The sequence below is a fragment of the Hippoglossus stenolepis genome, chromosome 14, assembly GCF_022539355.2.
Source record: "Hippoglossus stenolepis isolate QCI-W04-F060 chromosome 14, HSTE1.2, whole genome shotgun sequence".
NCBI classification, from domain to species: domain Eukaryota; kingdom Metazoa; phylum Chordata; class Actinopteri; order Pleuronectiformes; family Pleuronectidae; genus Hippoglossus; species Hippoglossus stenolepis.
The window spans coordinates 6,049,934-6,077,590 of NC_061496.1; the positions used below are offsets into that span (position 1 = coordinate 6,049,934).

General features: G+C 43.1%; 1 protein-coding gene across 4 annotated transcripts; it reads right to left on the reverse strand.

Annotated features, from left to right (window-relative positions):
- Positions 1-662: 662 nt before the first annotated feature.
- On the reverse strand, positions 663-19,334 carry tie1 (tyrosine kinase with immunoglobulin-like and EGF-like domains 1). Of its 4 annotated transcripts, none has more exons than XM_035176806.2 (24): positions 18,997-19,334; positions 17,836-18,132; positions 17,623-17,733; positions 17,380-17,535; positions 15,987-16,118; positions 14,045-14,185; positions 13,785-13,913; positions 13,172-13,317; positions 11,816-11,960; positions 11,559-11,717; positions 10,690-10,830; positions 9,384-9,686; positions 8,249-8,539; positions 7,027-7,220; positions 6,796-6,942; positions 6,626-6,689; positions 6,376-6,486; positions 5,060-5,250; positions 4,701-4,814; positions 4,357-4,460; positions 3,358-3,398; positions 2,851-2,947; positions 2,664-2,763; positions 663-2,348 (listed from the first exon to the last, which is right to left on the reverse strand). In XM_035176806.2, the coding sequence occupies exons 1-24, from the start codon at positions 19,040-19,042 to the stop codon at positions 2,277-2,279; spliced, it is 3,432 nt and encodes a 1,143-aa protein (XP_035032697.2). In that variant the 5' UTR covers positions 19,043-19,334; the 3' UTR covers positions 663-2,276. The 4 variants fall into 4 exon arrangements, with proteins under 4 accessions (XP_035032697.2, XP_035032698.2, XP_035032701.2 ...); XM_035176807.2 differs by having other exon boundaries at positions 4,357-4,427; positions 18,997-19,333; XM_035176810.2 differs by lacking the exon at positions 9,384-9,686 and having other exon boundaries at positions 4,357-4,427; positions 18,997-19,333.
- Positions 19,335-27,657: the final 8,323 nt, after the last annotated feature.

The following is a 27,657-nucleotide window of genomic DNA, read 5'->3' on the forward strand; positions in this document are numbered from 1 at the left end:
TCGCTGCCTCGTGATTCTGTGCCTCTGCCAACCTGTCAACTTACAGTTTACATCCCTGTCTGTCTGGACCCGTTGATCAGAGTGAGACAGACGGACAGACGTATGTACTGTAAACAAAATCTACCTTTTACATACGTCTCATGTAACAATTACAACAAACACATTTAACATGACTCCCAAAAATATTTAACACACTGCTGTTCATACATCTCCACAACAGCACAAACTGAGCAACACCTTTCTAAGATAGTTTTAATAAAAACTGAACATAGCTCCCAGGATTGATTATTCTTTGTATTCAAACTGCTTTTGTTTGTGTCTTATAAATGTGTGCGCTTGCTTTTGTCTGCGTGTTGGAGCCGAACTCCCGAGACTGCGTTTGACAGACAGCTCGAAGCCTGCGGTCGGCTTCATGCAGGAAACTCAGAGACAGATCAGCTCGGTGCAGCCGGGGACGGTTCCTGAACTCTCCAGGGACACTTTGACCTCCAGCAGCCCAGCATGTGGTTTTTTTCACCACATTCACAGGGCGACAACAAAACATTAGAGTCACTGCCAGAGTCCCTGTCATCGGTGAAAACAATAACATCCAACTATCAGATGATGCCTGTTGTTATTTGGCTTCACTATACAGATAAAGTTGAATTGAAATGAAACCGAACTACTTGTGGTGATGAGTCCAGTCACCACACAAGAGCTTTATTCAAGGAACCACTTAATGAAAACATACTGTACATTCATATGTGCTGGATACATGCCACAGTTAGGTTGCATAGTGTTAAAGTTAAACTATAATGGTGCTACACCTTCATTAGCAGTACTTTCCAAACAACGGCTCTTTTGGTGAAGCTTTGGATGCAACACAATCACACATGGTTGCATTTATATCGGTCTGTAACTCTGTATATATACGTATAATACAAACAGTAGTAGTTACATTCACTTGGCAGTGATGAGGCTGGATTTAAGTGCTACATTAAATGTCTTTTGTCCTTCGTCCAGTCTGAGAACTTGAATGTTTATCATGAAAAAAAGTATTTCTCCATTCAGAGCAGAGGGGGGGGGGGACGTCCGGCCTTATGCAGAATAGTTTGATCCGATTTGCGGAGGCAGTTCATGAATAAAAACAAAAAAGAAGCAACTCAGAAAAACCAAAAGAAATTCCCATGATAGCAAATAATTATTTTTGCGTTAAAAAGGAGAAAACAAAAGGAAACTTAACAGGGTTGTCACTTCTGGCTGATCGCCGCAACCCACGTAGTTTTTATGTTTCGTCGCTGACAAGCATCGTGACCGAGAAAAGAAAAGTAGACGTGGAATGTTCTCCAAGAGGTTATTTTCTTGTTTGAGGTAAAAGAAAAGGGAGAGTGCCTTCTTTTCAGTGTTGAAAAAGGCGAATCTCAAGCGTCATAAAAGCTCGAAACCTGCAGCTAAACTGGTTGAGTTAGAAAAGATGAATGCACTGGGATAGAGTTAATGGTCTTTGGCAGAGACAGAGACAGAGACAGAGACAATGTTATGTAGGAAAGTTTGATGGTGAGCGAGCGCAGCTACGAGGTTGAAACCTCAGTCAATTAGTCTCGAAAAATTGTCCCACATCAGAAACACTGAAGGAAACTGAGAGAAATCTCTAGTTTAACTCTACGACCTGACATGGTCATCATCACTACCATCTGACATCAGACGCCTTCCCAAAGAGAGGCAGTTCCAGTCGTCACATTAGAGGTTAGGATGATATAAGTATTTCAAAAATTTAGTACAGCCCTCGAAGGATGTTACAGAAATTGAAATGGCCCTTGATAGAAAGTAAAAGTTCCCCCACCCCTGATTTAAAGCACTGGAGAGAAAATAAAGCGTCGACACCCCACAGGCCCTGGTGGTGTTTTCAACAAGTCACGGAGCTCCTTGATTTTGCCACTTTTTCCACACTCAGAGAAAAGGGTGCAGCATCGTCACCTTTGTTACAGTAAGATGAACAATGCTGTGTCTTTTCTCTGAGAATGGTTTGCAATGGCAGTGTCAATATTTCCCAAAAGGTTCGCAATCTCTCCATCCAAATCCCAGCGGTACTCCACTCTTCCTTATGCCTCTTGACTTCTCCACGTTCCTCACAGTGTCCTTTCACAGTCCTCCATCTATAGCTGGGTGGTTTTGAAAGAGCGCCTGGTCCTCCTGTCTCGGCGTTGAGCACCGGGGAGGTGGCTGTAGCGTGGCGACCATCCTCGGGACTTCCTCTTGGAGCTGCGTGGCGTGCTAGGGCCTGGGGGGGCTGGTGGTCAGGCCTCCTCGGCTGTGGCGTCGATCCCGGCGTAGGTGAAGTTCTCAAAGAGAGCCATGTTCACGTAAGCCTGGAAGATGGAGGGGAAGCTTTTCATTCTGGGTTCTTTAAATGAATGAAAGCGTGAGGACGTGCATCACAGGGATATTATGTCTCTATGTGTCGCACAACATTTTAACATCAAATTAGAAATAAACCTTCCCTTTAGCCTCCCTTGATGTAATTCAAGGGAAAAGAACGGTGAAGGAAACAAAAAGTCTCAACAATAAAACTGTGCTAGTAGCAATGGGGCGACCATCTTGGAATAAAGTTGTCCCGAAAGGCAACAACAGGACGTTTTGTCATTCCTCCACGTCGGCCGACACAGTGCGAAAGCAGCCATTACCTTCCTGGCTTCCTGCATCCTGTTGAGCTGCACGGAGATCTGGGAGAAGGGGGGTCTCTCATAAGGCCGATCCCTCCAGCACTGCCTCATCAGCTCGTAGCTGCACGGAGACACACATGGATGAATTATGGTGAGAAGGAGTCAAGACGAACAGAAACAGCTCATCAGCAGCCAAGTGAACACTTACATCTCGTCGTCACAGTTCTTGGGTTTCTCCATCCTGTATCCTTGTGGCAGCTTTTCATAAAGCTCGGCACATGTCATCCCACAGTAAGGTGTGCCACCTGACATAAAAGCAGAGGAAAATAATCCACATGACCATTTTTAACAGTGTCTTTAATGATGTATTGTTTTTTTAAATAATGCACATTTATGATTAAATCTGCAGTTTCAAGTCTGGATATTCTCAACAGTACGTTTCAAAATTTGAAAGAAATATTACAATTAAGATTATCAATCATGATTGTGTCTTAAAATGATTCTGATATGACTTTTTGGGAAGATGTCCCCACCTTCAGAATAAAGTATTGATAAGGAAATACAACTTAACAAGTAAATAACACGAAACAAGACCCAAGTTTTAAATATGTGTGTTTGGATGTGACATGCTGTGTTTTTACCTTTTATATCACTTTTTGCACATGTAAACAAGGAGAAGTTTCTGCCTTGACAAAGGTTTAGACAATAAACTTACCTAAGCTTACGATTTCCCAGAGGAGGACACCGAAAGACCACCTGGGAGAGAAGTGAAAAACATGGGAATGTCAGTAAATTAGTCAGAACACAGAGAGAAACATTTGTAAAATATAAGAATTTCATTATTTGATAATAAAAAATCACAGACATGTCTCAAAGTCACCTGGAACTGGGACTTTTGTGATAATATAAAAAGTTAAAACTAATCCACATCTTCAGTAAACAATTAAATATCCAGAATTTGGTTTCTAGGTAATAAACGGAGCTGGAAATTCTGCTTTTGCATTTAAAATATCCTCATTTGAAAGCTTAGAAAATTAAATTAGTATTCACAGGAATGCTTTATTTTCAATACTTTATTCTATTGGTTAAAATGCAGATCTTTCTCATCATTATAGTATTGAACCTGATGAGGAACCTTGAGTGTCTCCACAAGAATATCTTCCCTGCGTCTTTCCTTCATTCTGATCTACTTCATTAATCACTTAAACATGTCAGAATGCCGTGTGGCAGAGCAGGGAAGTGCAGTTTGTGTTTTCTGTTTTTCTCTTTGTTTATCCCCTATCACACTCTTCTCTTATAACATCTTTATAAATCTCTCCGGCTCCACAGGCAGCCTCCACACTCCATCCGTTAGCTGTCCCCTGCTGTGTATAAATAGGCCCCAGTTGACAGAACCAACGTCTCAGTCCGTCTGCTAAGTTCAACCCGAGGCTTCCTGGTTGTGCTTATCAGTTACACAGCACACGATTATCACTCTGCCACTGACAGAGGGATGATTTGTTGTTTTCTGTGGCCGGCTGTGTGGAGCACACAATCAAAACTTCACAGGCGGGTGACATTATTTACATTTTTAAAGTTCATTTAAAAGCTAAAGAGGAAATAAAAGGGAAGGACCATAGAGTATTGAGTTATTATGTGATTATCGGGATCCTGAAAACTCAACTTCCTGCAACAAGTGCAGCAGTGACATGTTTATTTGGAGTCTGAAACTCACACGTCGCTCTTGGTCGTGTAGACGCTGTAGTTCAGGGACTCGATGGCCATCCAGCGCACAGGCAGCCTCCCCTGAAAGACAAACACCACCTCCATCATTTCCTCCTGTTGTATAATGACACACAGCATCGGAAATAAACGATCAAAATAATATACAAATAGAAAAAATACAGATGTTTTTATATTTTGTCTTGTTGTTCCTTGTTTTTCTAGGACATGTGGAAATGTCAAAATGCAGTGAGAAGGTAATACACTGCTAAATTACTAATAACTCTCAAAAAACTTGTGCCCTCTGCTGGCTGAAACCAAATCACATTTCTAAAAACATTTCCAGAAATCTCTCACCATCGTCTTCTTGACGTAGACCTCTTCACCGCGGGACAGGCCGAAGTCGGCGATCTTCGCCACCAGGTTGTCCCCAACGAGAACGTTCCTGGCAGCCAGATCCCTGTGGATGAACTGATGCAGAGAGGACGGAGGGGAGAGATTATTAGAAGTAAACCAACAGGCGTGATGCATGACACTTTAACACAGTTTGTTTCTGTATAATACCAATGTAGTTACTTACTGAGGGCAGCCTATAACTGTTGTGGATCTCCCACCAACCAATCTAAACCCTACCCATTAAACCAAGCCCCTCAAAAAGGCCTCTAGCAAAGTGAGGACCAGACCTAATGTCCGTACCCACACACTTCTTCTCGTACCTGTTTGTCACTCAGGTAATGCATCCCCGTGGCCACGTCCACGGCGAACTGCAGCAGCTGCTGGGAGGTGAGCGTGGAGGCCGTGCCGTGCTCTTTGGCGAACGCCGGGTCGGTCTCCAGCACTCGACTCTTCCGCAGAAAGTCGAGCAGGTTCCCGTAGGGAGCGTATTCGATGGCTATGTAGAGGTAACCTGGAGAAGACAGAGGGACAGTCAGTGTATCACTCTGATCCTTCCTGTAGTCTCAACCCTTTGTTATCCAGTGTTTGATGTGATGAAATCCCTGTAAAGTCTCATTACAGATCGCCGCTCCTGCTAATTAACATTTTATCATCTCATCTGCGTGACAATTAGAACGTCTTCGTCCTCCAGGCCTTTGTTTGTCCTGCCTGCATCGGCCCGGGAAGACACACAGCTTCTCCTCGTAGGAAGCTCGGCCTCCGACAGCTTTGTCTTCACACAGATCGACCGGAGCGTTCATGAAATCCTCACAGAGCTCGACCAGATGGCTGAAGCTGTATTACCCAGAGTTCCCACAGGTCACCAGGCAGTTGTGCTCGTTGGAAAGCTTTCATGGCGACTTCACTCAAACCAGGGAGAGGCCCAAACACAATCAGTATGTGGAAGGAAAGAAAAGCGTGGAAATGGACAAACTGGTCAAAACCTTAAAACAATTATGTTCCTTTAGAGTCACGGGAGGTTGTGTTGATCAGGACATGCTGTGTTTCCTGCAGGAACCGTTTTCCAAAATATCGTCTCTGCCAAAACTGAGACAGTAACCGATGTTTCAGAGTGTTTTATATTTGGAGTTATGAATTTGTATGTTTTCTCCTTTTAGACTATTTTTGCAGGAAGGAAAAAGACGAACGCTGCTGCATATGTTATCGAACTAGAAACAGAAACCAGGAAGCTTATGGCTCCAGCTTCTTGTCCGTCACCCACAGATTCTGTAAAGTCACGTGTAGAATCTGTTCATGGAAAGATTAAATAATGAAATACTACAAGAGATGAGAAAAAGATAAAAAATGAAATAAATACAAAGTGAGAAAATGAGAAATTAAATGAGAAAAAGATAGAGATAGAATAATGAAATGCTAAAAGAGATATGAAACGCACAAAGATAAAATAAAGATAATATATATAAAAGATAATGTATAGGAGTGGGTAAAATCTGACATAAAAGCAGGTTATTAAAGGGAAAGCAATTCTGAGAAAGTAAATAATTACATTAATAAATAAAATAGATCAATATAAACATATAGAATAGAGCAAACCCCAAATATTTCACATGAAATCCACTAGGTGTCGCTCACTCACCTCTGTTCTCACAGGCTCCGATCAGGTTGATGATGTTGGGATGTTGGCCTAGTTTACACAGCACCTCCAGCTCCCCCGCAAAGTCTCTGTGGTCATTCTCCGAGGCGAACTCTGCAGGAACATCAGTCACACAGCGTCACACAGCAGCTTCAGTCTGAGAACATTTGCTCTCCGTCTGTGTCCCACTGTGTTTGTGTGTGATTGGTAGTAAACACATCTGTATATGTGCATGAACGAGTCCCACATTTACCTTTCAGCATCTTGATGGCAGCGCTCATCTTGCTTCCGTCCTTTTTGATCATGGCTTTGATCACCTGGTTTAAAAGGCTGCTGTTAGCTTGAGTGTTTTGCGTAGACAATGACACACGCACAGCGGAAAACATTTCAACTTGTCAGAAAGCACATTGAGAGTTTAGGCACCTGTCCGAAGTTGCCCTCGCCGATGACGTCTTCGAACTTGATGTCCTCCCATTCCAGGATTGGGTAGGTGAGGGGCTCCGGGGTGGGCTTGGGCCTCCGCGTCAGGGTCAGAGTTCCTGAGTTGAACTGCAGAATTGTCTCCTCACCCTGGAGGAGTGAACAGTTTTAAAATCAAAAGGAAACAACTCAATGAAAAATCAATCTTCAGCGTAACAACCGGTGTTTCCTCACCGATCCAGACTGGTAGGTGAAGGTGCGGCGGCGGTTGAGCAGCGTCTTGCGGATGAAGAACAGAGCGAGCAGGGCCAACAGGATGGTCACACAGGTGACGGTCACCGAGCCCACCACCGCCACCATCAGCTGGTAGTTGTCCCCCACGGCCCTCCCGGCCACACCCTGGGTGGTCGGAATTAAACTCTGAAGGCCTTTTTTTAAATCAGAGGGGAAGGAGATGATTTTCAGCAGTGGAGATAAATAGGCAGTTCAATGGGATTTATTATTATCAGGAGTAAATGTCTGTTTCTGTGTGGGTGGTCGTGTTCAGCGCCAGCGAGGGAAAGAGCCCAGTGCTGGCTTCAAGTGCAGAAGAGTAGAGATTTTCAACTAGGAGCTATTTAAGGAAATTAAATTTACATCCAGGAAAACATGAAGTATGCCGGGAAGTTGAATTATTCCTTTTGAAAAGAAGTTCAATTCCAGTAATCCAACGATTTTGCATCTCACAGTACTGCTGCTGTCTCACTGTGCCAGAGTAAAGGCTTCCAACACGGTTACCTCACATGAATTTGAATGGCCTATGTGGAGTATTTCTGAATTCATTTTTCATGAGTGTCTATGGAGCTACTAATGTCCATCCGTCATCTCTACATCTCATCTTTTTTAAGTTCGCAGGGAACTGGAGCCAATCCCAGCTGACATTAGGCGAAGGCGGGTTCAACCTGGACATGCAGCCTATCAACATGAGCTGTGTTTCCACCGCAGGACCCGCCCCTTGATCTGGGAACCTTTGCAGGAACTTCTTGTGATTCCACTGCAACGGACCAAGGTTTAGGTTCAGAGGGAAATGTTTTTACCCCCTGGTCAGGGAGGTTGTACTTATCGAAAGTAGCGGAACCTTTGGGGTGGGGCTTGTAGCGCGAAATATGTGAGCTTTTTATTTTATTCTATTATAGACCTATGAGCAAGTTAGAGTCTCCAAAAAACCTAACTCCAATCCTAATGAATTTGGATTGTAGGATGAAGCTGTAGAACCAGGACAAAACCCACACAGAGACACGGGGGAAATGCAAATGGCACAAAGGAAGACCCCGGATTCGAACCAAGAACCACTGCATCGTGCCGTCCTACTAATGTTGATCCCTTCTGTTAGTTCAATGTGAACGCAACACTATCAACATGTCAGTAATCTGTCCTGTGAGATAATGGTGGGTGGAGCCTGTAAACTTCTACTCACCGTCCCCTTGTGTCGTCGCCTGAACAAACTTGCTCCACTCTCCCGGCACTTTGGAGAAAGCCCTCACTCGGAACTGGTAAACCGTGCTGCCGTTCAGCGCCGTCACGTCCTTGGTGGTCTTGTTCCCGTCGTCCGTGTCCACCCACGGGTGATGGCTCCCCTGGCCGAGAGGCTGGTACTCGATGATGTACTTGATGATGCCTCCGTTGGGATCTTCGGGGGGCTGCCACTTCACCTGAACGGCCGACACGGACAGAGGCAGGGCCTGGACGTTGCGTGGGGACGACGGACCTGAGACAGAGAGAAGATCATTGTGAGGCAGTGATTGTGTAAAATAAATGAAGGGCTCCAATCGAAGGCTTTTAGGCTCTGGAGAAGCTTTAGAATCAAAGACTAGGGTTTAAAACTATTCATTACCATTCTGTTAGATGGATCTGTTTCCAACTGGCTGATCCCCATTGACTGCAAACTAACACCCGGCTATCAGCTGCTGAACTTTTCCCCAATTCACAGAAAGTTTGTGGGCAGAGAGTGAGTCACTAAGAACCAACCACAGACTTATGCTGAGTTTGTAAAGTGAAGAAGCTCATTTTCTACACTTGTAAATTATTGAAAACTTAAATGTCACTTTTAGCCTAAAACATACTATTTAGTACTTTTGCCACAAACCATTGTATTAGAGCACGACTGATTTCTTTATGAAAACTTGGTCGATATGAGACAAATTGGTTGACGTTATGAAAACTTTTATTTTTAAAACAATTCATAAAGAAATGTGCAGTTATGTTTGCATTTTACATGAAAATTACCTCCACTACAGAGGTTATGTTTTTATTTTGTCTGTCTGTCTCTTAGTTAACAGAGTTACACAAAAACCATGGATTTATGTATTTGGTTGTGTGTTTTTTTTTACTTTAAATTATTTACAATAAAGTTGAAGGTTAAACCGTAAAATATCAATCTTCAATTTCCTTTCTCTGTCATATGGGTTTGATAACAGCATTTTAGGAATCACTGAGAACCTTTTTTTTTCTATCAATAATTTGGCTGATACATAAGTTTTGGAATTTTTTTTACGCCCTACTCCCAAATCCAGTGCAGCTGGTTCCTAACCACCAGCAGAGGCTTTAGTTACCCTGGCTGCTGATGCGGAAGCGATAGGGTTTGGACGGTGGCCCCCGGCTGCCACAGTTGATGAGGCGCACCACCACGGTGTAGTCTTGCTGGTACTCCAGGCTGTGGAACTTGGTGGAGAGCACATTGAGAAGGGTGGTCCCGTCCAGCGGCTTCTCACTGTAGGGCGGCGGCCCGAAGAGCTGCACTAAAAAGCCAGAGGCGGCGCCGGCATTAACGCCACCGCTGCCCGGCAGTCGCCAGCGCACAGTGACATTGCGGCCTTCCACCGAACTGATGTCAATCTCAGGTTGAACTGTGGGCTCTGCGGTGACAGAGAACACACAATGAGCCTCACAGCTCCTGGTTCATTGCTCCTCAGTAAGTCACTTACGTATTACGTATTTAAAATTTTAAATATGATTATTCTCTTAACATAACTTTTAAAGAGTCAGACATAAATGAAACAAAATTATTGTTCTTTTAAAAAAATTGTCTTAACTTATTTCACTGATAAGGAGCAAGAATCAGCAAGTGAGCTCACAGTTATAAAGTATTCATAATAATAATAATATAATAAAGTACTGCGGGTACTGTGATCTACCCATGACCTGCCCATATGTTTTCTTGTCATTATGTGCAGGCCTCAGTACGATACAGGGCATTAAATGGATAAATAAACAGCATGAATAAAGTATTTTTTTGATCATTGATTTTGGATCATTTGGCTTTTTGAATTTTCTTTTCTTTTTGATCTTAATCTGCTTTCTGGTCTTTTTTAACTCTCGTTACAAGTAGTTTGTGCTTGTGAAATAGAACAATGTTCCCTTTTCAACCAATATAATTTGTTCCATATTACACATGGACCTGACCACATATTACCAAAGAGCCAATCTATCACTCTCCAAAATAGAAATTTTTCAGTTCACACCCACCGACATTCTCTCTCCCTCTGCACCACAAACATTGAGGAATCAAATATGTGGCCTCTGGCATTTAAATACAGGTTGTTATGATTTGAAGACTTGATCCCACAGGGTCTTCATTTTAATATAAGTGGCCACATATAATTTACCACCAGCAGTTTTTTATATTTGCCCCAGATTTTGCGTGATCAGGACAGATTTTGGCTCCTTGAGGCCTGGGAAACATTCTGCTCAGCAGAAATGATCAAAACCAGACATAATCAGACATAACTACAGTTGTTAAGTTCTTTGGTTAAGACCATAGACATTTGTGTCCTGGAAACACGTCCAGACAAAGATGTTTATGTACAATATTTGTGTGTTTTGTATGAATTTGACGGACCAGTTACTTGTGGGTCTTACCGGGACAGTCAGTCTCCATGATGGCCTCCGGCCCTGGTTCCCCCTCCCCTCCCTCTCCAGGACGAGTCAGCTGGACACAGACACGGTAGCGAGTCGAAGGCTCCAGGTTCATCAGTGTGATTGGTTCCTTTTCACTGTAGACTGGACAACAACTAGCTGATTACACAAGATTTCACTTACAGTGATCCCTTCAAATAACATTTTATTTAAAACTTTGGCAACCTAACTGATCTCCGATGTGTTGCGAGACTCCTCCCCTCCATTTTTTTTGGTCCTTTTTTGCCTCCATATTGAAAATATTGTTTGCGGTGATTTTCAGACGGACCATATGTACTTTGTGCCACAGGAGGTTGGAATAAAAATGAATTAGCCAAGAGTCTATTTCATTCAATTAAGTGTTTAACGTTGTTTATAGTCAAACTGTGTAATTGTGTAGTTAATTAATCAATTAGAATTTCAAAAATGTTATGAATCATAGTTGAATGAATATCCTCTTAGCTTATTACAGCTGAGATCACGGCGGTTGCCATAGGAATGAATAAACTTTAGGTTAACTTGCATATGGACACAGAGCTACAATGGAAACAAGGCCACTTGAATTCTGTGGGATCTTTTTGTGTATATAAAAGCTGCAGTGTCTTGCAGAAGAAACATTTCTTATCCGTATGATTGATTGGTTTTGTTCTGTCTCTGCCAGCTTTTCCATTTACGATTAGTTTCACTAGGAACCCGAGCAATGATTTCTTGCACTGTTTATGTTATCACACTGTACCCTTGGCTGATCTTATTGTGTGTGGAAATTATGACTGGTTACTGCAATGTTTGGTTTTTCTGCTGCCGAGCACTGACATATCGTTGCCCGTGCTCACCGATAATGGAGGACCAAGAATCTCCGTTCTCCACGGGCTTGTACAGGAGCCTGGTGGAGATAATGGGGCCGTCTCCTCTGTGGGCGTCCACTGGCATCACCACCAGCTGCTTACTGCTCTTTTCCAGCAGTTTGGGGGCAGCAATGGGCACAGGGGGCTCTGAGTGGACACAGGAAAAGATTTAAAATTTGATAGTCTCTCAGGAATAAAGTATCATCGTTTGCTAAGTATGCTCTATTCAATCTTCTCAGACAGACCTTTAATGGTGACGCTGAACTTGTGGGAGTCCTGGCCTCCATTGGTGGACACCCTGCACTCCCACATTCCTCCTTGTTGAGCGCTCAGGCGAGGGATCTCGAACAGGGCTATACTCTTGTTTGAGTCCATTATGGTGTGAGAAGCCTGGGAGTCAAACACACAAAACACAATATAGCAAAGCAACCCGCGATTAAAAACAACCATTTCTATTTCCTGCACCTATTGAACTTTATGATTTATGTGAAGAATGTCCTCACTCGGATAAATGTTTTTGTTCCTGTGGGAAATGTTTCTTTATCAGATTTCTATCAACGTTAATGTGTCACTTGAAGGCAACAAGCAGCTAACTGCTGCACTGTGCTGTGATAGAGGCTTATCTGGTCAAACCATTGTGTTGCTGACTTCCTCACAGATTAACACAACCTTGTCATCATCACATCAGACTTAAAGGCACAGTACATCTTAGCTTCAGTGTTTGGTTGATGACTCATTACATGACAATGTTGATAGAGAGTTATTCATTTTATGCAATAACTGGGTAACTAATGGAGCAATTTGTTAGTTTTTACACTTCCTGAGATGAGAAGATCAATCTCTCTCCTGTCTGTGTTTAGGTTCTAGAATCTGGAGATGATTAGCTTAGCCTAGCATAACAACTGGAAACAGCTCGCTTGCCACAAAGCTACATGATACACCTTCCTGTAAAACTGAAGCTGACAGGTTGCAAATGGCACTTTGTTGTGTAATTATGCCACAAAGCAAAGACCAAGAACAACAATGTGAGCCTTAATTGGTGAAAAAAAGCACTTCAAGTGGATATTTCATGCATTGTCGCAGTTGCCCCATAACATTACATTGTAGCCACTGACGCCGTATCGCGGCTGCTGGCAGAGACGAACCACTCCACCGATTACAAAAGTTTTTGTATGTACCAGTACGTTTACAAACCCACATTTATATACGAAGGGTCCAAGTTTAAAAAATACCACAATTCCCCTTTAACTGTCTATAAAACCCCAATTAGTTATCTTTATGTTTCTGTTTGAGATTAAAGATCAGAGAAATGTGTCCAGTCTTTTTGCTAAGCTAAGCTAACAATCTCCATCTTCCTGCTCCAGCTTTATAGTTGATGCAAAGACATTAGACTAGTAACAATCGTCCCATTGAACCTTCACAAAGAAAATAACACTTCCCCCCATGAAAAATATTTTTTAACTGGCATTTTAAAGCTTCATTCTAGTGTTTGAAGTTTTTGAATATCGTCTAGATCACCTTCTTGCTTATTTATGATTCAGATCCCCTGTAAGTTACAGTATCTTGGCAGGGGTTTTGTGAGTGACTGCTGGTCCTCCTACCTTGAGCACAGAGCTGTCCAACTTCCGCAGCTCGATGCCGTTGTGGCTGGGCAGCGGGTTTCCTGTGGCTGAACAATGGATCTTGGGGCTGGAGTTGAGATTCCACTCCAAGTTAGTTTCCAGGCCCAAGATCTGGGGAGCCCGGTCTGTCCAAGGAGAGAGATGCATGGAACAGACGGTGAGAAAAAGACGAGCTGGAGAGCGACAGAGACAAATTATGTGGCAGCCCAGAGAGTTATGAGAGAGGAGTGAGAGCGCGGAAACAGATTCATTGATGTCGCAGCACTGTGTGTGGTTTTTCACTGACAAATAAATCTGTCATCGTCCATATGCTACTTAACACCTCGTTCCCAATCGTAGCCCAATTTATAAAACACACGATTCATGTTTAGATTTAACATGACTTGACTTTTTCAGGTGCAGGCACAAGAACGTTCTACCAGACAAACTGGATTTATCAGGGCTTCACTGGGGTTTTTAGCCGATACCCTGATGAAACCAGCCCGTCTGGTGAAATGTTGTGATGATGAAGAAGGTGGTGCTGTTTGATGAGGAGGAGGATGGTAATGGAAACGTGCTGTGTAGTGATGAAGATTTCTGGGACAATACCTACCAGACCTCTCACAGTTCGGTCCTCTCCACCCTCTGGGACACTGACATCCACTGAACCGGTTGCAAACTCCTCCATTCTGGCATTTACAGCTCAGCCTGCAGTCTGGTCCATACATGTCATTATGACAGGCTGCAAAAAGAGAAAGCAGAAAGCTGCACTGCATATGATCCCACATAAAAAGGTTGGACTCGTGTTATTACATCGATACGCATATAACTTTTATAAAAGGAAAAACAGGGACCAATTCATCTGATGCTTACGCTTCTCACAGCGGATGCCAAACCAGCCGCTGGCACAGGAGCAGCCGTAAGGGTCTGGTAGGCAGAACCGAAGCCCCTTGCAGTTCAGCTCGGCGCCACACGACTCCTGGCAGTTCCGACCGAACATTCCTTCTCTGCAGGCTGCAAACCATCAGAGAAAGATAAATTCACAAATGTGTTTATAGAAATTCCTCGTGTTTTGCTGTATCATGCCGCAGACCATAATCTGTAGAATCTGGCCAAAGCTGAGAGATCACAGAATTTACAAAAGACTCATATATTCGTTTATTAAAGGAGACATATGATGGTTTTTCAGCTTTTCCCTCTCCTCTAGTAATTTGTATGTTTTTTTTTATGGATGTACAAAGGCAGCTCCAGAAGATTCGCCTCCTAAAGCTTCTGAAACGTCTCGACGAGTGTCCGATAGTGACGTCACAATGCCCCACATCTGCATAATGCTACTCTGGCATGCCCCCTAACACAGCCAGCTAAGGTGAGAGCGTAGGCCGACACTTCCTGCACGCGCTGGAAGCGGTTGACCAATCACCACAGAGCTGGGCCAGCTGACCAATCAGAGCAGACTGGGCTTCATCGGGATGGAGTCCTTAAAGAGACAGGAGCTACAAGTGTTTCAGACAGAGGCTGAAAAGAGGAGCTGCAGCAATGGACAGTTTGATGAAAGTGATATTTCATGAACCAGAATATGTCTCCTGTGCACTTCACTTATAGTCTCCTTACTTTACTTTCTAGCCACACGTAAAACCCAATAGTTAACTCAGTGTTTGACTCCACTGAGCAATTGCTTCAAAACCAACCAGTCCAACCCATTGATCCATGGTCTCATTATTACCTCTGCCAAGGAAGTTGTGTTTTTGTCTGCATCTGTCTGTTAATCAGCAGGATTACACAAAAACTACAGGAAGGGTTACCAGGAAACTTGGTGGAAGGGTGGGTCTGGGTCTGGGTCGGGGAAAAACCCCATTACATTTTGGTGCGGATCTGCATCAGAGGGTAGATCTTTTTAAACGTGCTTGTATTACTAGCAAATAAAATATGTGCATCTTTGCCGTTTCTTTGCAGAAAATTAAACTTATACTGGTTAGGGGTAACCCAGTGCTGCATAGGTGCTAGGTTGAGCCAAACTGTGTCAGTTTTTACCCAGTTATTTTAGTGTGCACCGACACTATGCCCTTATTTTGCGATATCACAGTCCTGAGACGTCTCCTCGTTCAAAATGTTTCTCATCAGCACATTAAATTGCTTATCGTGAAGAGCAGGCGCACCCTGTGCTCAGCAGAAGGAATCTGAGCAGGAATGCTGCATGAATTTGAATGAGGAGCACTTGGCTCATCAAACCCAAGACGTGTCACAATGAATCGTCCACGCGGCTGAATCTGATTTGCACCTGTGTAGCAGCGCGGCTTGAAGCAGTGACGCTAATGCCACGGCGTCTGAAACAGCAGTTTTTCGCATTGGCTGCTTATTCCAGTTCAGGGAAATCACAGAAGATATGTAATTTCTTTCTATTGGAAACCTGTGGTGGATTGGAGTGTCACTCCCACTTTGGTCCAAACTGAAATATTGTTCTTGAAGTTTTGTGCAGGTATTTCTGTTGCTGAGAAAAGAAATCCTGCAGTTTTCCTCTAATGCCACAATAAGGTTGACATTTGTGGTTAAATGGATAACCCATACATCATCAGGTCACAGTTGTAAGTGCAGACTTACCGAGCTGCTGCTGAGGCTGTAAAACAATGTTTTTTGTTGTCGTCAGCATTGAACTGCGCATTTAACATATAACTTTTTGTTTCTCCTGACATCTTGAGAATAATGACAGATGTTGGACACACAAATCTTCTCTCTCTTACCCTCTTTTACCGTCTTTCTCTCACGCAAACTAGTACAACTTCACACGTGAGGATGTTGTGTCGAGTGCAGCACAAACCTGTCTCGCAGCGCATCCCCATGAATCCTGGGGGGCAGATACAGTCTCCGTCCATATCGTGACACTCTCCCCCGTTGAGACACTCCGGACAGGCCTTATCACAGTCAGGACCCCACCTCTTAGCAGGGCAGTCTGCAGGGAAACAGAAGTTTCTCTCCTTAGACTAAAACATGTTGTAATTTTATCTGCACTTTTTTATCTTTGCTGGACATTTGCACAGTTTATCGGAAACTGCCAGTGTTCTTGAAATCAAGCCTCAGATCACTTCTTGACGGCGTGCAGACATTCAGGGGGATTACTTCAATGCATACCATACAATTTCATATCGTACTATATTTTGGATGCTTTCCCATAGCACATGTGGTGTGTTTATGTTATAGGATTCCAATTAAACAATGGAGGGTGAAGCAAGCAGATTGAAATGCACAGAAGAAAACCACTGCATCTGGTGAACACATTACTGAGATATCGGAAATAACATGAAATAAACAAAATGAACTGTAACCAGAGTTCACAGCATTAATTACCGTGTTAAAGCTCATTTCAAATTAAAAGCAGCAGCTCACCATTAAGTTTTTTTGCTGAAATGAAAGGAACATTTCACCATTTGGCAAAGTGTGTTATGAGTTATGATTTTAGGACATTAGTATCACATGTCTTGAGTCTTCTTAATAAGCAACAGCAGCAGATTAGCTTAGTTAAACATAGAGACTAGAGTCAGGGGGAATAGCCTGGCTCTGTCAAAATAAAACTAATATTCCACAGACTGTTATGTGTGGGACTATTTCTTAGCTGGTGACAGAATCAAGTCTTAGAATTAGTTTGCACGGATTCGTTTCTTTATTCTTTATGAGGAACTAATGAATAACTGCTGTGTTGTCTTCCCTCTTCCCACGCCTCTGCTAAAAATAAAATGCATGGATGATTTTTGCTTTAACTGTCACCTCACGGCAAGACGGTTCAAATATAGGTTACTGTATGTCGGGTTCTTTCTGTGTGGAGTTCACATGCTCTCCCCGTGTTTGCGTGGACTTTCCCTTTTCCTCCCACAGTCCAACACATACAGTCAGTGGATTAGGTTGATTGGAGACTCTCAATTGGCCGTAGGTGTGAATTTGAGCATGAATGGTTGAATGATTGGTTCCAGCTCCACCCGCAGCCCTCCAAGGATTAGCGGAATGGCTGGATGGATGGAAGGAGGGATTTTCACTTTGTATTTTGTTCAAACGAATTTCCAAACTTGTATATTTGTGGTAAATTAATGAATTTAATCTGCACTTGAAAAACTGTCACAAAAAAAAAGCCTAGCTACAATCTGGAGACTGGCCCTGTGTGTGTGTGTGTGAGTGTGTGTTTGTGTTTCAAACAGGGTGAGTGTCGGCTTCAGACAAACCTCTGACAATGAGCCTCATCCAGGCACCGTGCAGCGGGCTGTCCCCCACGTAGCTGGCGCTGTAGATGCCTTGATTGGCAAACGCTGCGTCCTCCACCGTCAGGACAGCGGTGCGGTTGATCATGTCGTTCCAGTGAGTCATGTAATAGTAGTTTCCTGCACATGAAGAGCATAGTTTCCAATGTGTTAAAATGTATTTGTTCACAGTCTCCTCCTTCCGGGAGTCGTATAACTGTATCTTACCGTTGTACTTCCACGTGACGTCTCTCTTTTGGGAGCTGAGCAGCTCCATGCTGAGGTTTACTGTCGCTCCTTTGTTGGCCGTCAGCGTGAGGTGGGTTGGAATGAAATTAGCTGTAAAGAAAGAAAAGGTGTTAATGAAGGAATCAGATGGATTTAATGAAAAGGGAAAATAGAACATAAATAAACAAATGGTGGTGTGACGTCTGAACGCACCTCCCACATAGTTGTTGATCATCGTGACCGTCTCGCGCAGGGGATCTTCCTGAGTGGATTCACAGTAGAAGATACCGATGTGGTCCAGCTCACGGAACTCTCTGGCCGTGATCTCCGTGTTCCTCGGCTTGTGCACGTTAAACTTTGGCGTTTTGGGGAACTTGAGAATCTCGTTGTCTCTCTTGATGCTCATCTCAACCTGGGCAGGGCCGTTCCCTCCATTGATGCAAGAGATGGTGAAGTGGTTGACGTTGGTGAACTCCGCAGTGGAGATCATGGTCAAGTCGATCACGGCATCTGTAAAACAGGCTTTTAGCCTCTTATCCTCTTAAAACCTGGATTTAATAGGGGTTCATATACATAAACTAGTCTCCATGTTTCAGGAGACGAGCTCTAACTTCTTAGCTCTTGATTTTTAAATTTGATCAAATTATACTGACAGCAATAAAGTTAAAAGGATACCTCTGTAAAATGTGTTTAACTTTAATTAAGGGAGGTTTCATGACAGTGTTTTGTATAAGACTGTTTTGTCTGTTCCTAATAAATTGGAAACATACTTTTAATGTTAAATTGGCTTCTAATCAAGGTCCCATTTGCTCCAGTATCTGTATGATGTGTAATTCTCCTCCCACTGTTTTTCAAATACAACTCAACACGTAAAGTACAAGAACCAAACAACAGTAAAATCCTCTGCATGGATCTGTTTCTGCCGCAGGTTCATAATCCATGATCGTATAATGTATCCATCAAAAAGTGGCTATTTCATCTGCAGCATCTTCTGATATTATCTTTCCCCATTTTTCATAACTTCAGTTAAAATCCCCAAAGTAAAAGCTTCCTGGAATTCAGTTTTTTGAGTAAAAGAGTTTATCCAACATTCCCTCTCCCTGGTATTTAACCCCGGATCCAAGGAACAATGGCAGGAAACATGGATGAGCTTCTTTTTTCCCTGAGGGGTTCAGAGATTTCTCCACAATCTGAGGGTCTTAACAAACAACTTTAACAAAACATAAATCATTAAAAAAAGAGTACAACAATAAAACAGTATTGGGAAACGGTTCTTTCTTGATATATATATTATTAATCACATGTATTCATTAACACAAGTCTTGGGTTAGTTTAAAATCAATCCAAGCTTTGAAAAAGGAAGTCCCAACTTACTTGACACATTTATGAAGCACAAAACAAACACGTACAAAATCCTCATGATATCCACAAGCCTCACTGGCTCAGTAAATCCACTGCCAGTTCGGGTTTTAGTTTTCAGGGAGAGCTGTGCATCCAAAGCGGTGACGCTGCGTCACGACGAGCGGTGCGTCTTTTTACGCATAACTTCATCCACAGATCCAGCTCAGGTGTGAACGTCTCTCACTCAGGTGGAGACAACAGCGGCTCCGTGTCGATTTGATTCAGAGGGTTGGAATCACAGTCCGTCGCACCGCAGGCACAGAGTGGGACTTGCGGTCAAACTCAAGCTTTCTGAGTGCGTGTGGGAAAGGAAGGAAGAGCGTCACCAGACAGCGGAGGACTGCTGGCGCTCCAGACCTCCCCGATACGATTAAAGTATTTATGAGTTTACACCGTGTCGCTTTTTGTTCTTAAACAAAACCAACTTCTCGGATTGTCTCTACATATACAATTGGATGTATAATATATATATATAACACGAGTTTTCTTCTGTTTCAGTTTATTTGTACACCAAGATAGTATTGACAATAATATTTTTATTATCTTGTTGTAATAAGTCGGGACATTCAGACATTTTACAATAAGTGATATACTTTAAATTTGTATAGTTTAAACAGTGAAGGAGCCACAATTTACCCAGAGGGGCCAATTAATAGGCTCTATGATCAATGCACAATGCCTGACTCAGTAAGATGAACATTTAAGTTGGCTGCATTCTTTGGAGGCTGCATTTGAAGACCACTGCTCTAAAGAAATCCAACCTCTCTGACTGTCTCTGCAATTGGTTGCATTATAGCAGTTCACTGTAATAGCAGATACATTTATAATTTCTATCGACTATATTTTTAGTGGCCCTGAAGCTGTTCTCTGCTGTAAGAAACATTTTTGCATATTTCTTGATATGCCACCAGGATTCATACAACTCTTATTTACTAAATTTGGAGCATGTGTGTGCAGGACTCCACCCTGAAAGCAGCCAGGATCTACACTCTGCATCATTTGTCATGAGGCTGACACTGCATTTTACCGCTGCTCCTCATTTTCTACGTCCAGATACTATAGAAAACCGAAAAGCAACAGCAGCTGGTGTCATGTTTTGCCAAATGCAACAGCTTTGTTCTCTCACTTCAATGACTCGCTCCAATCCCTGCAGCTTTTATGGTCGGCCTGTGCACCCCCCCTTCCCTCGCTGTTACAATCGGTCAGCCTCAGGAAATGATGAACAATATGCTTGTTGTGTCTGTTCTGCCATTTCTGCCCCCCCCCCCGACCATTAAAAAAAAGACCTGCACTGTCTCACTTTGAAACGTTCAGTTGGAACCACTGCACGCGCCTTTTTCTCATTTTCTCTCGAAAGACTGTCGCACTGATTTGATGTTTTCTTTACGTTTCCTCGCAGCGTTGGACAATCAACTTGAAGTCGACTCGACTTCTTATTGTTTGAGATTTCCTGTTTTTTCACTCAGGAGCTCATGTGGTTTTCTTTAGACTGAAAGGAATAATCGTTTGCTGGCTGGATAAAAAAAAAAAAAAACAACCCCGCAAAGAATAGAATCATATGTCGTTACGGATTCTTGATACACTTTGGTCCAATCTGAATAAGTAAACAGTGTCATATCCTCACTGGTAAAACAGTGAATGAATTACAAATTGAAAATCGTAAGACTGGCGCTAACCAAATCACGCAATTAGGTAAAAAAGGGAACATGAATCAAATCAAAATAGAAATGTGTTCAGCCTGGTTGGAAATGTTTGGTCTACAAATCAAAGAGTTTCCATCTTGACTCTTGGCACACAAAGGGTCCTGGCGCCCACAGTCGCCTCAGATCTGCATGTTCCCTTTGACCTGTTAGTGTGGCCTCTGCAGCTCAGGAGCCAGAACAGTGTCTTCTGAAAGACCCTTGTTTCCTCTGCAGGAACAATGACAATGAACTGTCACATGAGCAGACTGCTGGCAGCACGGTTAAAGCTACAAATAGTGCAATACAGGACACTTTGCACATAGTTTTATTCTGGTGCGTTATTTCCTGGTGATGACTTCAGGTTCTGTGGAGTTTTGCAGTTTGTATTTTTCTCTTTAGGGAAACAAACGAGGTGGAGAGCAAAGGCAGATGTGCACAGTGTTGTGTGCTGCTGACAGCTTGGTGGAGCCTCTATAGGAAGCCAAAAGGGAAAAAGTGCAAAGGCTGGATCAACACTGTTGCTTCAGCTCCTGGCTGCATTAAGACTGTTAGCAGCCAGATACCAGGAACGAGAGGTTTTCTATGATTAAGTGTGTGTGTGCAGGAACATGTGTGCATGTATGTGACTGTGCATGAGAGAAGCAACATGCATGTATGTTGTAGGCTGTGCATGTACATAAAACACTGTATGTGTGTGTGTGTGTGTGTGAGTGTGTGTGTGTGTATTTGTGAAGGAAGTTATTCTGGTGGGGTGAGCACGCAGGGCGGAGGACACTCTGTGCTCCTCAGACATTAACCATTGTATCCAAAACTCTTTGTTGTGCTACAGTAATTATGATGAAGTGTGTTTGCTGTTAGAGGAACGGCCGCTGGCTTTATGACATTATCAGACACAGATATGTTGTAGTGCGTCTGCAGGCCAAGTCGGCCAAAATCACTTCCCCAGATTACAGTGCAACAATGGGCTGAACGAGAAAGAACGAAAGAAAGAAAGAGAGAAGACTAACTTTATTCACATTCAGACCATATAAAAGACAAGTGCACAGTAGGACAGAATTAAATTCCATTCAACTAAAAAATGTAATTTAAACGGTTCCCCACGGATAAAAGCTATCAGAAGTTAAACAAGAATACAAACAAATATAATAATGAATAGAAAAATATGGTACACACAGAACAGTTTGCACAAAACTAAATGAAATTACACATTTCAAATAAATAGGTCAGTAAGATGAAAGCAGATATGAACTGATAAATAGATTAAGATAACAGACATGGTAAAGTGTAGGAAGATTGTAGAGAGAAAGAAAGAAAGAAAGAAAGAAAGAAAGAAAGAAAGAAAGAAAGAAAGGTTTACATCTTTACATTGGATTAATTTGTGATTAGCTCTGAACTACTCTCATCTTTTGATTGTGGAAATAATAATAATATTTAATAAAAACCCTATTTTATTACTACCTTTGGCCTTCATGATTCCAGTGGACTGTGTCATGCCACCATCGATCTGTGTAAACAGTTATTGGTCAGATTTTCCATTCATCTTCATGATCTCATAAGAAAATGTAATTCCTGTTCTGCAATATTTCCTTCTCTATCTGCTGTAACACTTTGCTTTGGCTCTCAAACAAAATTCCAGAAAAAAGTCACTGTGGTCAGCTGAAAGATTGCGGTGGGGTAATGCCGCCTAAAATTTTGTGAAGCGTGTACATTTATAGCAGCACGCTCCCCGGGCATGTTTTAGTGGTTTCTGACATTTTGTTGTGGTTGTGGTGGGAGAGGTGGGAGAGGTGGGGGAGGTGGTGACGGCGAGGCCGGGGGTGTCTGAAAGTGAGGCAGGAGGTCTCTGAGACTTTGTGAGAAAGTTTGTATTAAATTCCCATTTCCCCTCATTGTGTGGCGAGCTGGCCTGGCTCCACACGCATTGAGCCCGCTGGGCCCTGGGAGCCCGAGCGGAGGGTGTCACTCACACCTTGTCGACCCCCACTGCACGACCCCCAGCCCCCAGCCCCCAGCCCCAACTGCAGTTACAAACCCCTTAACCTCCATCATGTAGACCTGGAGAGGCTAGAATCATGTGTACATTTTTGCCTTGATGCATGATAACAGATAAAAGTGCTCACAGCAACAGACTGAGTGAGATGGCGAATGACAACAAGGACAGATTTTGAGATAGAGCATGTGTGCGAGCGTTAGCAGTCAAATTTAAAGACCTGTCTCTTATAAAGTCGGATTTCCCCAAAGTTAAAAAGCGACGAAACCCCGAAAACGCTCCAGCTACAACTCCTCTACGTGTTTACACTCTCATACACCCCCCCCCCCGTCTGTCAGCGGCGCCTCTCAACACCACACGATGACAATCTGACAAGTGCACAAACTATTTTCTCAGCTAAGTTTCCCACTCACATCAGTGATGTAAGGCAGTCGGCCAATCGTGTTCCAACTCAGCTGAGTAGCGTCTGGCTTTCAGGTTTTAAAAAAATAATAAACTAACAGAGTTTCCTAATCTATGATTATATCCACATTCCCACATGTCCTCGCCAAGTCACTCAAATATCAGTTAATGAATATATCACTGTACTGCAGAACCATAGGCTGTAAATAAAGATGGCTGACACTTGTCCACTTCCTCCCACTATCCAGAAATGAAGCCAAAATATCCCGGATACGAACACCGCCATCTTGTACAATTGGAGCCAGAGTCGGGGGATGGAGTCAAAGCATCTCCATCGCCATCTGGTGGCTGGCTGCAATATGGCTCATAAATCCCGCCTCCTGCATGTTAATGGATGGGACGTGGACCAAGCAAACAGTGAAAGTCCATGTCAAATACATTTTTCTCAAAGATAGTCGGTAATGTTCGTATCCGGGATACTTTGGCTTCATTTCTGGACATTGCGAGGAAGTGGAGAAGCATTTTCCATCTTTATAAACAGTCCATGCCCTAAACTAAGATGGTAAACATGATAACGTCTCTTAATTCATTTCTGAATCAGAGCCAGTGATGGAGAACTATCAAGATTCGTGATGATACAATCTGTAGACTGCAACCAGCGCCCTGGAATTATGTTTTTAAGAAGGCAACACAAACACACTTGGGCAATAGAGGAGTAAAGGAACGATTCAGGACTCTGAACCACCTCCTTCGCTGAAGGATACGAAGACAGGAATGTGCTCAGACCTCTTTGTCGCCTGTCGTTTCCTTTTCTCTCCCACGTTTCCTGTCACTTTCCACTGTGTCGCTTTCTCACAAGAAGAACTGCCATTCAAGTAACCTTGAGGGGAAAAGGCCTCGAACGGGTGGAATGACACATGAAATGATGGGAAATGATTTGACGGAGGTAGAGAATATAGATGCATGCTCGCAGACATGTAAACAAACCCATTAGCCCCCCCCCACACACACACTTAGACAGAAGAGTTTCGGGAAGGTGAGTTTTAGCTCGTCGTGACTTGGGTTTCAAGTTCCCCGATGGAAGAAGAACTTCCCTTCTATCCCTCCCTCCCATTTCCAATCTCTCCATCATCTCACATCCCCAAGACAACATGGGTTGAGTCAAGAATTACATAAAAAAATAACATTTAAACTACATTATTGTGACAGAGACACAAGTTATTGTTTCTAGCTCTTGGAAAAAACGCTCAGTTCGCCTCACGGTGACATTCATTTGCATCATGGGTACGTTGTGAAACCTTACATGAAGGTTTCAGTGGAATAAACTTGTTTCTTTTATCATTTAATTAGCAGAAATGTGTTTCATTAATTTAATTTCAAGTTAGTCTGATTTTCGTTTTCAGACAATTTCTAATTCAGTGATTTTGGAGCCATAAGAAGACTTAGCTATTGGTTATCACTGGCTATGTGATTGCACTTCCCCCAACTTTATGAATAAGGAATATTAAATAAACAACACGGGCTGGCGACCTCTCCAGGGTGTTTCTCTGCCTCGCGCCCCAATGTCAACTCGGATTAGCTTGATCATTTGATGGAAAATAATCAAAGGCCTCAGTTTTAATTGCCTTTACAATGCAATCTGCAAAAGGCTGTTGGCAGCATTTCTTTGCCACAACACAACTGTTTATTAACTTTATGTCTAATTCCTCCTATTTAATAATAAATGTTGTGTCACAGAAGAAGTGGTGCGAGTTGTAATATTGTTTTTTAAAGACCTACAACATGAACGTTTTGTTAAGTGGAGAAAATTTTCATCCTTGTGGCCTATAGCTGTTTTCAGAGATTGGGTCTGGACGTTTTCCGTACTTTGTCTTTCACATATGAAGAAGCAGCAGGAGACATATTATGGATTATTTAGTTTACATGACGGCTTGTAGTAATAACTGCAGATGCAATGGCTGCATCCACACATTTTACCATATAAACAACAGATGGCATTATTTATTTATAACAGTTAAACATTATTCACTCATCATTCAATAGCAGCTGCATATTGTGAACTTACACTTCGTACATAATGATTTGTGTCCGTTTGTGGGCCTCATCACAGATTTGTCTATGCACGGACACGCAGACCACGTGTGTTCAGCGCCTTGTTCGTAACCTCTATCTTCCGGTATATTCAGTTAATCACGTCCAGACTGTAAAGAAAATATGGGCCGGAGCTGAGGCAGAGTGACCCCCACCACCAACCCCAGTCTCCTCATCTGCCTCCTGAGGTGAGGCCGGGCCACTGTAAACGTGGATTCAGGGATCTGGGTCCATCACCACATGTGGAGCACGGTGACCCCTCCTGGTCTGACACCAAATCAAGCCTCCGTGTCGTCAGGATGTCGATGGATGTTGATGTTACGGCCCCTGCCGACCTCACACACAGGTAGACGTACAGTAAGCGCAGGCACACACCTCATTAACGGTGTTGTGGAAAACCTGATCAGACTGAGGAAGTCCTAATCATAACAGCATGTAGTGGACCTCTGGTGTGGGTTTAGAGTGAAAACAGAGCTGTAGGTTTCCCCCTCGGCACTGGACCGTGTGGAATAACGTGATTTCAGAGAGTCAGCAGGTACAGCAAGATAAGAAAAGTGAGAGGGGATCATATTTTCAAGAAGAGGAGGAATGGTTTCGCAATTAGTGTCATATAAACCTGTTTCAGCTTTTCCGATCTTTCTTGTTTGGTCAAAGTTCATTTCATTTTGCCTGAAAAAACTATAACTCTAACTATAAATTCCACATCCTTTGGAAAAGTAACCAAACTAGCAAATGAATGACAGGAAATATTGGCACAACAAGAATAGCTTCATGCCTGACTCTATTTTTGCTGTCCATTTTGTTTTGTTAGATAAAGATGGACGAGCTGTTTTTATCATCACTTTTATTTTGCTTGTTGGTGCTCTAACTCCTCTTCACAGAAATAGAATATCTGTCCCATCGGAACAGGAGTATGAAGGAAACTGTGGAAAGGGAGGGGTCCTGAATGCAGCCAACACGTCTCTGGGATATTAGAGGCGTTTTTTTAAGGAAGTTGAATAACACTCTTGGAGTTCTGTGCTGGAAGGCATAAAAATGCAGAGCGGAGATTTTGTGCAGATGTGCCTCGTGATATAATTGCAGAAATCCCAGGCGTATGATTCAGTGCATCACCTGAGGAAATGATGTGACACGATTAGTTAAAATGATTAGAGTTCGCAGGGGGACATTTAAAGTCCATTACTTCACACCTCTCTATTGCAGCGATACCAAAAACCATTACAGAGCATTTCTAGAATGTTATTCTCACGTTTCTCTCTGGAGTTCTAGCAAGAATGTGACATGTTGTGTATGTCAGTCTTCTGAGTGATCTAATGATTTGAGAATTCATGACCATAGGACACTATGGAGGAGGGAGGTCGTGCAGCTGGGACAGTAAGAGCGGGTGAATGCACATTTGGGGCTCAGACTCCAGACATCATCCCTTTGCTTAGCCCTTTGTTTACAATCCACATGCACAGCCATGAAAACAGCTGCTTTTCAGTCTAAGTGTAACTCATAAGACAACAGGATTGATAAAAGGGGAAGAAGAGTTGAAGAAGAGGTGGAAAAAACACTAAAGTATAGGAGTCCTTGACAAATATCAAATATAAACATCAGATTTCACCAAATCCCGCAGCGCTGCAGGGTGTGACATGCTGTGGGAAGTGACTGTCCTCAAGTCCTCACGGCTTGTTTTAAGGCGGCGTTTCTGAAAACGTGCTGACAGCATATCTCAGTGGATCAAGTATTCTGATGCATGAGAAAGAAAAGAACACGGAGAGAAAGAGAGAGATGGATGAGCTGTTGTTGCTGGTCCGCAGCGTCCAGAGAACTTGAGCCCGATTCAGGAAGAGGCACTGCTGCTGGAGGCTGATATGTGTGTGAAGGAAGTGGAGGGAGCACAGGGGCAGGAATCACCCTGCAGGCAGGAAAAGGCCTGTGGAGGTGATGGCGGGGGTGGAGGTGGAGGGTCTCGGCTCCTGTCTGATAGCTGTTTGCTCAGCATACACACATACACCCACATACATGGTCGCACAGCTCCACGGGCCCATATAGGTTCCCATTTCCCATCGAGTAGGAAGTGAGCTGGATGGCTTCTGGTTGCAAAGCATGCATGCGCCCGCAGTTACAGAGGAAGTTGGCAAAAACAACATATTCTTACATGCAACAGTGCATGAACACAGTGTATCCTCCCAAATGCAAGCTGGAGAAGGAAATCCACATGTTACTGCTCGTCTGCTTTTGTCAGAGAAACTGGATTTTTATCACAAAGAAGCTTCTCGTAAGTCTGGGTTCTTTTAATTTCTGCAAGATGGAAGCCAAAACCTGGGAGTCGCAAACGTGTTTGAGCTAGAACAACAAGCTTCTTGAATCCACAAATGCCTCATTTAGTGGGAGTTGTCTTCAAACATCAATATATAATATCTTATAATAGTGTGAAACATTTGTGAGACAGCAGCTGGACACAGCTCTGCATTATAGAATAGG

Excerpts from the sequence above, each read along its gene's own strand:
- tie1 (XM_035176806.2), bottom strand. The coding sequence starts at position 19,042 with ATGAGGATTTTGTACGTGTTTGTTTTGTGCTTCATAAATGTGTCAA. Across the intron at positions 11,961-13,171 it reads TGGACAGCTCTGTGCTCAAG|GCTTCTCACACCATAATGGA; the intron begins GTAGGAGGACCA and ends TTTGACTCCCAG. Across the intron at positions 5,251-6,375 it reads CGGAGCCTGTGAGAACAGAG|GTTACCTCTACATAGCCATC; the intron begins GTGAGTGAGCGA and ends TGTCTTCTCCAG.